At 31.8% G+C, this 14,667-nt stretch overlaps 3 protein-coding genes across 3 annotated transcripts; 2 read left to right on the top strand and 1 right to left on the bottom strand.

Annotated features, from left to right (window-relative positions):
* Window positions 1–560: 560 nt before the first annotated feature.
* Phum_PHUM501030 (60S ribosomal protein L28, putative) lies at window positions 561–1,514 on the top strand (the record flags this gene model as incomplete). Its single annotated transcript, XM_002430789.1, has 4 exons — window positions 561–647; window positions 747–881; window positions 1,103–1,216; window positions 1,431–1,514. 4 exons carry the CDS (start codon window positions 561–563, stop codon window positions 1,512–1,514), a joined length of 420 nt encoding a protein of 139 aa, XP_002430834.1.
* Window positions 1,515–1,901: 387 nt separating this feature from the next.
* Phum_PHUM501020 (zinc finger protein, putative) lies at window positions 1,902–4,673 on the bottom strand (the record flags this gene model as incomplete). Its single annotated transcript, XM_002430788.1, has 2 exons — window positions 1,902–3,431; window positions 4,095–4,673. The coding sequence occupies 2 exons, from the start codon at window positions 4,671–4,673 to the stop codon at window positions 1,902–1,904; spliced, it is 2,109 nt and encodes a 702-aa protein (XP_002430833.1).
* Window positions 4,674–6,408: 1,735 nt separating this feature from the next.
* Phum_PHUM501010 (uncharacterized protein) lies at window positions 6,409–11,669 on the top strand (the record flags this gene model as incomplete). Its single annotated transcript, XM_002430787.1, has 21 exons — window positions 6,409–6,449; window positions 6,544–6,774; window positions 6,875–7,085; window positions 7,171–7,250; window positions 7,358–7,433; window positions 7,507–7,701; window positions 7,773–7,970; window positions 8,060–8,203; window positions 8,275–8,412; window positions 8,485–8,769; window positions 8,853–8,971; window positions 9,052–9,205; window positions 9,295–9,456; window positions 9,534–9,700; window positions 9,774–10,048; window positions 10,129–10,370; window positions 10,451–10,551; window positions 10,632–10,912; window positions 10,994–11,208; window positions 11,293–11,457; window positions 11,538–11,669. The coding sequence occupies 21 exons, from the start codon at window positions 6,409–6,411 to the stop codon at window positions 11,667–11,669; spliced, it is 3,612 nt and encodes a 1,203-aa protein (XP_002430832.1).
* Between the last annotated feature and the right edge of the window lie 2,998 nt (window positions 11,670–14,667).

Here is a 14,667-nt window from a genome sequence, read left to right as displayed (position 1 = left end):
ATTAAAAAAATTTAATTTATTTATTTATGTACTCTCGAACTATTTATTATTCATTTACAGAATTAAAAAAAAAAAAAAAACAAAAAAATTAAACTAACATGTGTGTAATTTTTACAAAGTTGCGACAAAAACTGATCCTTCCATCCTGACACTACGTACTTCCGGTTTTGTGCGGAGTCAGACATATTGAATTTTAGAAAATAAAGGTAAGCGTGTATATTTCTCATACTTATTATTAGTATTAATTTCACAAATTTCGATATTAATTCATGTAAAATTTATTTATTTTCTTTTTTTTTACTTAATTATAACTCCTTAACGTACTTTCGCAAAGCTTTATTTAATTAATAATGTGTGAAAAAGAGGATAACACGTTTCCCTATGTTACACATTTATTCTAGAAACCACGTTTTTGAAATAGAATTTTTATTCGGAATAAAATTATTTAGTAGTAGAATTATCATTAATTCGTTTACGGTTTGTTAGTAATAAAATTATGTATTGAAAACCTTTATTAATTTTATTTAAATGTATTTTAGGTGTATTAACTTATTTTCAAAATGTCTTCGCATCTGAATTGGATGATAATTCGTAATAATAATGCATTTCTCGTTAAGAAAACAAATATAAAAAAACCTTTTAGTAAGGTTAGTAAATTGTTTAATTAATTTTTTCACACGAAATCGTATTTTGTTATGGATCGGGATTTAAAATTTGTAATAATTATTATTTTTTGTTTGTTTCAGGAACCTAATAATTTAACCAATCTTAATTCCTTCAGATACAATGGTATCATACATAAAAAATGTGTTGGTATCGAAGGTGGAAAAGCCCCTGAAAAAAAAGGTTTTACTGTCATCATGAAAAAAGCTAAAGCACATGTATGTATGAATTATTTTTTTTATTACAAAATTATTAATTTTCTTCTTTTCTCTCTCTCTCTCTCTCTCTCCATCATACATGATGAATATTATTATCACCAAGATCTCTGAGATGTATATATGATTACAAAATATTATCTGAGGAAAATTTTACTCAAATTAAAAAAAATTCATTTTAAAATAATTTTATGGAAAATGTTATTAATTTAATTTTTTTCCAGTATCGACCAGCAAAATCCTGTGTTCAAATTGAAATGAAATCAGGGCCGAGAAGATCTTTATATAAATTAAGAAGATTATTGGTTAAAAATCGTTACAGGATGGACCTCACAAAGGTACAGTTTGTTGTTTATAAGAAAATTCTTAATTTTTCTCTCTCTCTCTCTTTCTTTGTCTTACATGATGAATATCATAATCACCAAGATCTCTGAGATGTATTTTTATGATTACAATATTTTATCTGAGGAAAATTTTTACTCGAATTCATTTTAAAATAAATTTATGGAAAATTATTATTAATTTAATTTTTTTTTTTTGTTTGAATTTCAGGCTGCTTTGAGGAGAGCAAGTGCAGTTTTAAGATCTCAAAGAGCTCCAAAACCTAAGAAGACAAGAGCTAAAAAAACAGAATAGGAGACATTTTTTTTTAAAAAAAAAAAAAAAATAAAATAAATGTTTTATATAAAGCAAATCTTACTACATCTTTTTATTATTGTTTAACCCTCAGTTAACTCTGATCAAAAGAAAATGTCTGCATCTGATTGTAAGTTTTTTTTCATTTTCTTTAAAGGAAAATTTTATCATTTAAATTAAGGCTGTGAATAAGAAAAATTCAATTTTTCACTCTGACTTTTATATATATATATACTTACAGAAATAAAAATTCATCATTATTATCATCACGGTGAATGACGATTAATATCGAGTATTATTCAATTAAAAATAATAATAATAAATTACTCGAGTTCATTTTTATTTTATTATTATTATTATTATTATTACATAAAATTAACTTAAACGCTATAATACGGAAACGAATTCTTCGCTCATGTTTTCAACGGATTCCATGGATCCTTCTTTGACATCGACATGTTCGACTTTAACGAAACTGTCACACGGTTGAGATTGAGAATTTCCAGAATCCATACCTTCCACGGAGTCGATATCCACTTTGGTACATTCTCCGTTATATCCATGAGTGGAAGAATCTTTGAAATCTTCATCTTCGTTGTTGTTGACAATTCCGAGTGCGGATTCATCCGTTTGATTCATGAGTATGAAACCGACTTCGTTTCCCTCGTCGTCCACGTCGTCTTCTCCTTTTATCGAATCGTAGGGTATTATTTCAACGATTCTATTATTCGTGTTGACAATGTTTCCAATCATGTCGTCCGTGAGCAAAGTGCAAGGAATGTTTTCCCCTTCTTCCGTTTGTATGGTCAACATCTGAGATCCGCTGTTGTCGTTTTCTTTCAAAACCCACGTTTGATTTTGTAACGTCGCATCGACTTCCGATTTTTTCGTGTCTTTGACAACCATTTTGTACTCGGTCGGTTTTTTTTGCGTTTGCTGTCCCAGGAGAGAATTGTCGTTGTGAACTTTACTCATGTGCAACGCCATTTTATGCTTTCCGGAAAATCCTTGATCGCATATTTGACATGTGAATGGAAACACTCCCGTGTGCAACATCAAGTGACGTTTGAGAGTGTTTCCCACGGTGAAAGATTGATCGCAGTGAGGGCATTCGTAGGGTCGTTCGCCGGTGTGTTTTCTCTTGTGAACCGACAGGAGAGAAGAATGTTTAAACAATCGTCCGCAATATTCGCACTTGTAGGGAGTGGGATTGTCGTGCCACTTTCTGTGAATCCAATAAGTGGCTTGAAAAGAAAATTTTTTACCGCAAATTTCACACGAGTAACGTTCTTCTTTAGTATGTGATGCTCTGTGTTCTTCGTATCGAACTCTCGCCACGAATCCTTTTCCGCAAAATTCGCATTTGTATTTGAATTCTCCCGTGTGTATGGCCTTGTGATGACGTAATCCTGTGGGTGTTTGAAATATTCTATCGCAGTCCGTGCACTTAAATTGAGTTTTATCACTTTTCGCGTGACGAGCCTCGTGGGATTTTAATTGTTTTACGTTTCCAAATGCTTTATTGCACACTCTGCAATGTGAGACCGTGTGCGCGACTTCCCTGTGTTCGTTGAGAAATTTATCTCTTGCAAATTTTTCACCGCAATCGGGACACTGTATGTTCAAATTTTCCGGGTGTTTGATTTCGTGCAAGTGTAAAGCTCTCCTGTTTGTGAATTTTTCCGAGCAATGCACGCAGGTGTAGCTTTTAGATTGGAGCGTGACAGCATTGGCACCGTGTTCCGTCGCCAAATGCTTTTTCAACTCGTCCATTTGAAAATTTTTCTTGCATATCCAACACTTGAAGGCTTCGTGAGCCGACACGAAATGTTGTTTTAATGCGGCGAGCGTGGACGTTGAAAAAGAACATTCCGCGCAAACAAACGTTTTACCCTGTCCTTCTTGCAAATCACTTATCTCTAGTTTCCTTTCCGTTATTTCGTTTCCCTCCGTTTCATCGACATCATTATTTTGTTTCTCTTCATCCTTCACCTGAAACATGTTTTCAATAATGTCTTCAACAGATTTATCGTTTGCGTTTGCCTCACTTTCACTATTATCAATCTTGATTTTGTCATTAGTTGTTGCATTTTGAAAAATAACATTTCCATCGACTAATTGAACATTTAACGAATTAACATAGAGTAACTGATTTAATTCAAGATGAGAAGCCTCCTCACCTGCGTTTTCCTGAAACTCGGATTCCGGAACTTCTTCGTTAACCGTTTTCTTATGCATATCCAACGACGAATCCGTTAAACTATGATGGAGTTCTAACGTTTCCGTTTCATCATTTTTTTTCTCTTCGCCATTCGGAAAATCAAAATCGGGTTCTTCGCATTTCGTTATGTTTTTTTTATCATTGTCTTCGACGAAAAGATTCAATTCGTTTTGTTCGGATTGTTCCACGGGTTCCATTTCTTGATGCATGCTCAAATGTTGCAGATATAAATCCTCTTGCAAAAAACTTATGGAACATATGGGACACGAAAAAATCGTTTCCAAGGCTTCTTTGGTATCTTCGGGACTTCCGGGTAATATACTATCCTCGGCCATGGTTTCATTCTCGTGGGTTTTAACGTGATTTATTAATTCGAGTTTATTTTGAAAACCAATATCGCACCGCACGCACTTAAAGGTAACAGAACTCGTGTGATTGACTAAATGAATTTGAAGTTGACTGAAAGCTTCAAAACTTTCCGCGCAATGTGGACATTTAAAAGTGAGTACAGCTTTTTCTTTTTTACATTCCTCGACTTTTGTTTTAATCGTTTTACTATTCAATCTATCTCCCAAATGATTTTTCATATGCACTGTAAATTTTTTCTCTTCGTTAAAACTTATGTTACAAAAATGACATATCCACTTTGTCAAATGAGCTTCTATTTTATGATTCCTGATCATTTTTTGACTATCAAATTTTTTATCGCACATTGTACATTTATAAGCCATTGCACTGCATACCAATCTGTGACAAGACAAAAGGTCTTGTTCAGTTGTTATAAAATTACACGATTGACATTTCAATAACTGAACAGAACCAGGAGGTTTGGGTTTTATAGCACGAAATCGAATAGTTCTGTTTCCTTGTTTCAGCCTTTTCGTTTGAGGTTCAGGATCTTCTTCGATTTCACCATCTCGAACTAAAGCAAATTCCATTTCTACATCATTTTCAGTTTTAAAAGTTTCTGCAAAAATATTTCATAAAAATTTTTTGTTCAATTAAGACTATTATTAATTACAATTGATAAATAATAAATAAATTTCATGCTTACCAGTCTCTTTAATATCATCATTCAGTCCATATTTCTTTTTTAAGTGATTTCTCAGAGATCTCTTGACTAGTAATAAATCAGATTCTAATTTGTCAACATGATTAACTAAGGCATGACATTTACGACATAAAACATCATCAGCAGAAACGACCACCATGAATTTTTCTCCCATTAATTGTCCTATTTTGGTGGGTAGATCTGTATTAGATACTTGAGTAGTACTCTGAAGTAAAGGTACCCCGCTGCTTATAACTCTTTCATCGCAAACAAAGCATTTGCACATCTGCATTGTCGGAGCATTGATTTCGATAACTCTTGTAACAACTGGATTTAACTTTGGTAATATCGGTTTTAATGTTTTTAAATCTCCACTCGTTGTTTTCATCTATTACAAATAAAATATTTCAAACTTTATTATAAATAATTAGATTTATTTGTAAAACAGCTAATGCTAGTTGTTAAAAACCAACTTATGGTTATGAAGTTGTGCAGATTTAAAATTTTTATCTATGGTTGTATTAATTTAAGAAACTGAAAAAAAAAAAAAAAAGAAATTTTTTTTTTGTGGGTGATTAATGAACAGTTAGTAAAGTAATAATAAAATTCTTATTAGTCATTCAGCTTAGCAAGATAAATTCATAGTTTTATGAATTATAATTACATTTTAATTAATAAGAAAACTAAAAGGAAAATTTTCATAGGGAAATTTTGATAAAAGCATAAGTTGAAAGTTTAATTTTTTTTCTTTCTTTCTTTTTTTTTTTTTTTAAATAAGTTGTAATGTAAATATAAAAAAAAAAATTTGGCGTTAAATGGGAGTTTTTAATAAGAGCCCGCCAACTTTGCTTTATTGCTTTGTGATTTGATTTCAGAAAATCACAATCCGGCAGTGACGTGGTTCAAGGTCAAACATAAAACAAATTATTGAATTTTTGAATGAACCCTAGGACGCACACTACGCCATAATTAATTTTAGCAGAATCATTACGTAACTTCAAAAAATTTTATGTATTACCTTGGAAGTCACTTTTAAATTCCCTGAGCTCATTTTTTAAATATTTAACGTCAAAAACTCATTTGAACCCAGCCACATGCAAAAATTAATTACCAATTTTATGTAAACTTAATCAGGGCGACAACATCATCAAGGAAAAAATAATTCAATAGTTTTTTTCGAAATATATTTTTTATCATTCAAATGAATTAAAAGAATACGTTGATTAATTTTAATATTAATATGTTTTGATTTAATTGTAATTAGATAAATTTCGTAATTGCAAATAAATATTTTTTTACGATTATTCAATTCGATATATCGAATCGCCTTTGGCATGGCGGTTTAGTCGTTTTCAAAGTTATGGCCAAGCTCTCAAAAGTTTTTTTTTATTCACGTCTTTTTATCGTCTCTATTTATTTTAACTTTATAAATAATCATTGGATTGGTCTTTCGGTTTTTTCTAAAAACGCAATGATTGTAGTTTTTAATAGTCATTTGTAAATTATGTGCCTTATAAATGTATCCAGGCAACAGTTAAAAACAGAAATTCGGTATTGAGTACCGGTATGTTGCCTTTCAAACGTTTTTTTAAAATACTCATATTTCGGTGAATGATTCAAAAATGCGAACCCTTTGCAAATGGGAGTTACAACATGATCATTGGTTAGATTCACAATCGTTAAATTATATTAATTAATTATTTAAATTAACATAATGTATTGAATATATGTAATGATCGATAAATTTTTTTTTTTAGCGTTTATGATTTGTGCTTTAATCCCGAGGGAACGCAACTTATTGCTGCCATAGGACTTAAGGTATATGCTTACGATGTTGTAGAAGGTGTATTACTTCAAGCTTTGAGAGGACATAAAGATAACGTTTATTGCGTTTGTTATGCAAAAGATGGGAAGAAATTTGCTTCTGGTAGTGCAGATAAAACAGTTATTATTTGGACTTCAAAACTTGAAGGCATTTTAAAATATACGTAAGTTATATTTGATTCTAAACAAAAAACATTTTTTGGTCAATAATTTCTTTTTTTTTATATAAAAAGAATCAGTTAAATCTATGTGTTTTCTTTACAGTCATAACGATGCCATTCAGTGTTTGGCATACAATCCAGTAACTTTAGTTTTAGCCAGTTGTGCCGTTTCTGATTTTGGATTTTGGGCAGGAGATCAAAAATCTGTTCAAAAACATAAATCTCATGCTAGAATAACTTCTTGTTCTTGGACAAAAGATGGTCTTTATTTGGCTTTGGGTTTGGCAAATGGTAGTGTCTCCATTCGAAATAAGGTACCATAAAGTTTTTCCTTTTTTCATTTTGATTTTATTAATTATATATGTAATTTCTTTATAAACTTTTATAAATTTATTATAGTCAGGAGAAGAAAAAGGAAGAATTGACAGGCCTGGAGGTCTTCAAACGCCTATTTGGTCTCTTTCGTGGAGTCCAGTAAGGTAAAAAAATCATATTTTATACATTCAAATTAAAGTAATTAGTTGTAAAATTATAATTTGCTCATTACTTTGATGGTTAAAAATACATAAAATTTATTTAATTGCAGAGAAGATGGACATGATGTTTTATGTGTAGCAGATTGGGGCCAATATTTGTCGTTTTATACATTAGGTGGCAAACTAGTAAGTTACAATTGAATTTCAAACTCTTTTTGTAAAAAACATTTGACTATTATTATGAAATTTGTTTTATTAGATAGAAAAAGAATTCATCCTTGGATTTGATCCTTTGAGAGTCAGTTATTTAAACTCTGGAGACTATGTATTAGTGGCTGGAACGGGAAAAACATGTAACCTTCACACCAAAGAAGGTGTTAAATTAGGAACCATAGGTCCAATTCGAAAATCATGGATATGGTGTTGTGCAGCAAATCCTGATAATGATTTTGTGGTAAAATATTTTTTTCTTATGATAATCCTTTAACAATTTGTTGAAAATTAATAAAACTATAAAAATTCCAGGCTCTTGGAACTCAAGATGGTTCTCTTGCATACTATCAATTAAGTTTCAATGTCGTTCACGGGCTCTACAAAGAACGTTATGCATATAGAGAAAGCATGACGGACGTAATAATTCAACATCTCATAACAGATCAAAAAGTTCGAATTAAATGTCGAGATTTAATTAAAAAAGTTGCCATATACAAAGATCGATTAGCCGTAAGTTATAATAGGAAATGTTTTTTTTTTTTTTTTTAAACATAAGGAGGACAAATTAAATTGGGGGGGGGGGAATTAAAATTTTTAAGGTACAATTACCTGAAAGGATCGTTATTTATGAACTTGCTTCAACGGATTCAACAGGAATGCATTATAAAGTTCGAGAAAAAGTCAATTTAAAACTTCAATGTAATCTTTTAGTTGTTTGTTCCGAGCACGTGATATTATGTCAGGTATTTTAATAAAAATTATTATTATTATTTAAATTTAAAATCGATATGTTAATTTTTGGGTTATTAAATAGGATAAAAGATTACAATGTTTAACATTATCTGGTGAAAACGTACGAGAGTGGATCATGGATTCGACAATAAGGTACATAAAAGTCGTAGGTGGCCCACCTGGATCAGAAGGAATGTTATTAGGATTAAAAAATGGCGAAGTGTGTTTTTATTTGTAAAAGAAATATGAATTTGTTTTTGGCTTAAACTGATTGATTAATATTTTTACGCAGGTGAAAAAAATCTTTGTCGACAATGCATTTCCGATAGATTTAATTAAAGTTCCTCATCCGATAAAATGTCTGGATTTAAGCAAATCGAGAATGAAGTTGGCAGCCGTGGAAGATACGAATCAGGTTCACGTTTACGATTTGGAAACGAAAGAATTGATTTATCAAGAACCGAATGCAACGAGTGCAGCTTGGAATTCGTATTTCGAAGACATCCTTTGTTTTTCTTGCAATGATGTTTTAAGCATAAAAGTCAGCAATTTTCCAATCAATCATCAAAAATTATCGGTTGGTATTATTATAATTGCAAAAAATAAAAAAAATTATTTTGTTTTTGTTTCGATCAAGGTGTTGCTCTTGTTGATTTTCAGGGTGTTGCAGTTGGATTTTCCGGTTCTAAATTGTTTTGTTTAAACGATTCAACCATGACGACAATCGAAGTCCCTCTATCTGCTCCTCTATTTCAATACATGGAAAAAAAAATGTTTAGGTGAATAGGAAAACGTCCATCAACTTTAGTAGATGTTTTTTTTTTTTTGTTTTTTCACGTCTTAATTATTTGATTTTTAGTGAAGCTTATCAAGTTGCGTGTTTAGGAGTACCCGAAGAAGATTGGGAAAATTTAGCTAACGCAGCTTTGGATAATTTCGAATTCGAAATAGCAAAACTTGCTTTTATAAGAGTTAAAAATTTAAAATATTTAAATCTCATACACGATTTTCAGGTATGGTTATTATTATTACAATTAGGAGTAGTTAAATTTCAATGTTTGGAATGAAACGTGTTTGTTTTTTTTTTTTTTTTTTTTTTAAGGAACGACAGAAAAAATCTGATAAAAACAAAGAATTATTTTTAGCGGATATTTGCGCTTTCCGTGGAAAATATAGAGAAGCTGCTAAATTATATCAAAAAGCTGGTCACGAACAAAAAGCATTAAATATGTTTACTGATTTGAGAATGTTTGATGTTGCACAGGTGAACATTTTTGTGTTTTTTTTTTTTTACTTAAAGTAAAATTTGCGCTTGTTTTAAACGAAATTAATTTCAAATAGGAATATTTGGGATCCGGAGATAACATAAATCGGAAATCATTGCTTAGAAAAAAAGCAGAATGGGCGAAAAACATAAACGAACCAAGAGCAGCGGCTGAAATGTATTTGTCTGCTGGTGACACAATGAACGCCATTGAAATCATTGCGGAAAACGGTTGGGTCGACACGTAAGTTTTCCACGTCTTTTGCCTCGAGTCAATCGTTTGCAATGTTACAATTATTACGATATCCTGCGGGTAGGTTATTAGACGTCGGACGAAAACTCGACAAAGCGGATAGAGAAGGAATCGAACTCGTGGCACGTCACTTGCAACGATTGGGAGCATTGAATTTTTCAACGGAAATGTATAGGAAATTGGGAGAGGAAAAAAGTGTCGTGTTGCTTCACGTCGAAGCCAAAGATTGGAAGGAAGCGTTTGCTCTAGCCGAACGTCATCCCGAATTCAAGGATTTAGTGTACGCGCCCTACGCACGATGGTTGGCCGAAAACGATAGATTTGTCGAAGCTCAAAAAGGTTGGTGAACGATGAAAGGTTTTCGGAGGAGGAGAAAGAATTACGAGAATATTTTCCGATGTTTTCCTTTTTATTTTTAGCTTTTCATCAAGCTGGAAAATTGGACGAAGCTTTCGACGTGTTGCAAAAATTAACGGATAATGCTGTGAACGAAGGACGATTTCAAGATGCCGGGTATTATTATTGGGTTCTGGCGCAACAATATTTGGAATCGGCCAACGACAAAGAAGGAGAAGATCGAGACATTTTGATTGATAATTATTTCAAAAGCGAAAGATTGGCTTCGATATATTACACGTACGACAACATTCAAAAATATATTGTGAGTGCGCGGCGGTTGATTTTTACTTTTAATTATTATTATTATTATTATTACTACTATCATATTTGTTTGTTTGGTAGGATGAACCTTTTACTCCGTACATGCCGGAAGCACTTTTTAACATAGCCATGTATTTAACGCACGAGATAAAAGAAAAAAGGCCGCCGGGAGTTTCGCAATTGTATCCTTTTTTATCAAAGCTCACATCAATTTTACGTCAAACTCACGAATTATAATTTCCTTGACGAGTATATAATTCAGCGCCATTTTGTATGCTCTCTCGAAACAGGCTTGCAGTTTGGGAGCGTTCAAGTTAGCAAGACAAGTTTTGGACAAAATTCAAACATTAAAAGTTCCTCTGAGGTTTCAAGAATACATAGACGTGTCTACAATTCTCGTAAGAGCGAAACCCTATCACGACAACGACGAAATGCTACCCATGTGCTACAGATGTTCTTCGTACAATCCCCTTTCTTGCACGACGGGTTCAAATTCTTGCACGAATTGTCGTCAACCTTTCGTTTATTCATTTTTTTCTTTCGGTAAAAAATTTATTTAAGTTATACGTTTTTCTTCTCTCTTCAGTCGGGGAGAGTCGATTTGACTTATTCGCATGTTTCTAGAAATTCTTCCGCTCGTGGAATTCGTTTTGGAAGATGGGATAACCGATGAAGAAGCCGTGAAACTCATCGAAACGCCTCCGTCTTACGGGAGCGAAAGTAAAGACAATAAAGAAAACGGTTGGATACAAACGGAAGGGGAAAGTTATCAAATGTTACACTTTGAAGAAAATTCATCGACGGTCGATCCGTTCACGGCAAAACTCGTCAATTTCGACGTAAGTTTTTTTTTTTGGGGGGGATTTCATTTCGAAGGGGGTTTGGGAGGGGTTGAGAGAATAACAATTCGAATCCTGTTACAGATAGAAAAAGATGGTTTCACTCCGGTCACGGTCAATCGGTCGACATTGAAATCTTTAGATCCGAACGAAGTTTTGATAAGTCAACGTCCGAAACCACTAAGGTATCGATACTACAGGAACATAATACCTGATTTACCGATCGTCATTTGTCACTCGTGTCATAAGGTAATGATAAAAAAACAAAAGATTTTTCCAAAAAGGACAAACGAAAACGAGGAAAATGATTTTTTTAATATCATTTTAAGGCTTTTCACATGGACGACTACGAACTTCAAGTCTTACAAAAAGGTCACTGTCCATTTTGCAGAACTCCAAGTTTGGATTCTCCTATGAAAGATGTAAACGAAGATGAAATGATAAGAACGTACTCGTTGTGATATCTTATCAATCCAAAAAAACAATAACAATTTCAGTAAGAATATTATTAATACTCGCGATCTCATTTTTTAAAATTATTTATTAGGGTAATAAAAAAAAAAAAACGCTTATTGGAAAATGTTATCCGTCCATAAAAGAAAATAAAATAAAAAATTTATGTAAAAATTATCATTATTATTATTATTATTATTATTATTATTATTATTATTACTATCACTCATGATCACGAAGATTTGTCTTGATGTTTGTCAAAAATTTTTAAAACATTTATTCCAGGTTTCTATCCGCTTATCCCTAAGGAATAAAAATGCCTGAATACAAATGATGCTGCATGCTTGATATAACCTATGACGTCACGAAAATTCTTGTGAATCTCACAAACGTACAAACGAGTTAATTCCTGTTAATTCCTGGACTCCGGTGATCCAGACTCAAGAGTAGTAGTGACTGACAAATCCTCATTTTAGGTATTCATTCTCAGGTTCGTTGCATTTTTTTTTTTTTAATAATGGCGACAATTTTCGTCACGTGTTTGTCGGTTTTTTTTTTTTTCAAAATTCATTCATTCATTCCACGTTTTTAAATTGTTAAATCCCTAGGGATAAATGATTCTACGTCCGTCTCTTTGAGTAAGTTTTTATAACCTAAACAGCATCACACGACAATTCTCTATTATTATTATTATCGTGAAAAGAATTTTTGGGTTTTTGTCGTTTGTTGTCGTTTGTTGTTGTTGTTGTTGTTCATTCAAAGAGAACAAACAAATGATTTTTAACGTTTCGATTGAGAGTAAGAGTAATATGAGTGGTTAGAGAAAGAGATTTAATATCGCGGAGGCTTTGTAAAATTTAAAAAAAAAAAAAACGTTCGAATAATTAATTAAAAAAAAAAAAAGGAGGGGGGGGATTTTTTTTCCCGGTTCGAATTTAATCCGGGTTAAAAAAAAAAGGGGGGGAAAAATTGGGAAGGGAGGGGGATTTTTTTTTAACATTCAAAGTAATAAATTTGATTTGTTTGCAAAAAAAATTTTTTTTTTTTTTTTATAACAAGCAAACAATTTAGAAAGCAACATAAAGTTAAAATTTTGAAAAATAGGTAAAAGAAAAAAAAAAGGAAAAAAGGAAAAAGTTTGAGGGGGGGGGGCGCTTTAATGCGAATCGGTGGGGCTGGGGGTGAGAACGAAGCAAAGAGAAAAAAAAAAAAAATAGAAAAGGATGGATGGATGGATGGATGAATGTTGGAGAGAGAAATGGTGTAATAGGATGGGATGGGGTGGAATGGGGGGTGGTGGTGGGGGGAAGCACACAAAGGAAAGAAGAAAAAAAGTTTAAAAATTTATTTTTAGTAAATATTTTTCAAAAATTATTCTTTACGCTTTTACGATTCCGTTAAAATTTAATCGGAAAAAAAAAAAAAAGGAAAAAGGAAAAATAGAAAGAAAAGTTTTATTCCTTTTTTCCTTTTTTTTCCGCCATCTTTTTTTTTTCACTTTTCTTTTTTTTTTTTTTTCTTTTTTTGATTATTTGTTATTAAAAAAAAGGGGGGGAACAATTTTTTTTTTTTTCTTCAACGATTGTTACCAACTTTGAAAAAATAAAATAAAAAAAAATTTACATCCGTTTAAAAATCAATTTACCAAAAAGAAAAAAAAGGGGGGGGTGGGAGAAGGTGGAGGCGGGGCTAAGGGAGAAAATTGGAAAGAGAAAAAGAGAGGGGAGAACGATGGGGGGTGGGTGAGATGAATGAGGTAATAAAAGAGAGGAGGGAAAAAAAAAAAAGTACGAGTGCATGGATGGCAAGGGTGAAAGAGTGTGAGAAGGGGGTGAATGTAGTAAGGGTTGGTGGGGTGGAGTGAGGGGAGAGTAGGAGGTGGTGGGGGGAAATAAAAACAATAAAAAATTGAGGTTAATAGAATTTTGAAAAGGTTTTTGCGTTTGGAATGTTAAAAATTTAATTTCCGATTTGAATTTTACCCTTTTTTCTCTCTTTCTCTCTCTCTCTCTCTTTTTTTTAGTTTTTGTTTTTGTTTTTCTCGTTTTTTTTGTAAATTTTTATCTCTATTTATCTTTTTAATATTTGCTTTTCTCTCTCTCTCCCCAATTTTTTTATTTTTATTTTTACTTCCTTTTATCGTTTCCTTTTCGATTGTTAATTGTTTTTAATGATGAAATTGACAAAACTTTATTCGGTACTGTATTCCAAGCAATCATCATCATTATTATTATTATTATTATTTATTATTTTAAATAAAAATGGTGGAAAATTAAAAACAAAAAATAATAATAATAATAAGATAATAATTTGTTAAAAGTCGTGACGTAACGGAAATTATTTTTAAAATTTGACGGATGTGGAAACGGTTGAAATGTTTTAAATGTTTGGCGCTACTTCCCCTCACTTCCTCCCTCTCCCTCTCCCTCCCTCCATTTAGTATTCTCTGCCGGTTTCACCTTATTTTCCTTCCCCTCCTATTTTCCCCCTCATTTTTACCCACGACTCATTTCGCACATCATTCCACTCTCCCTCTTTTTTCCGCAGCACCTCATTCCACTATCTCTCCTTTCCCCCTTTCCCTTCTCCCCTTTTTAACGACATTTTTTTTATTTTGGGGGGTCTCATTAAAAAAAAAAAGTTTAATTTTAAATGCATTAACTTAAAACGGTTTTGTTTTCGTTCACACCTTTGAAAAAAAGGATTCGTATTAATAATTGGATTAAAATTAATTTTCGGATTTTCAAAATGGCGGAAATTTTTTTTAAAAGTACGTCCGACTTTTTAATTGTTTTTTTTTTTTTTTTTTAAATCTTTTTTCTTTTCTTTTTTAATGCGACAGGATTGCCAACAGAATTTTTTTTTTTTTTGCGTTTTTTATATTTTTAATTTTTTTTAATAAAAAAAAGTGCGCCGTGATTGATTTAAGAATTCGTTTTAAAATCTTTTGATTTATTCATTTTTTTCTTCTTCTTCTTCTGCCACGATTTATTTTATTAATAAACG

Source organism: Pediculus humanus, genomic scaffold (assembly GCF_000006295.1).
Source record: "Pediculus humanus corporis 1103172108268 genomic scaffold, whole genome shotgun sequence".
NCBI lineage: Eukaryota > Metazoa > Arthropoda > Insecta > Psocodea > Pediculidae > Pediculus > Pediculus humanus.
Note: the sequence above shows the minus strand (reverse complement) of the source record. Positions and strands in the feature narration are given on the sequence as shown.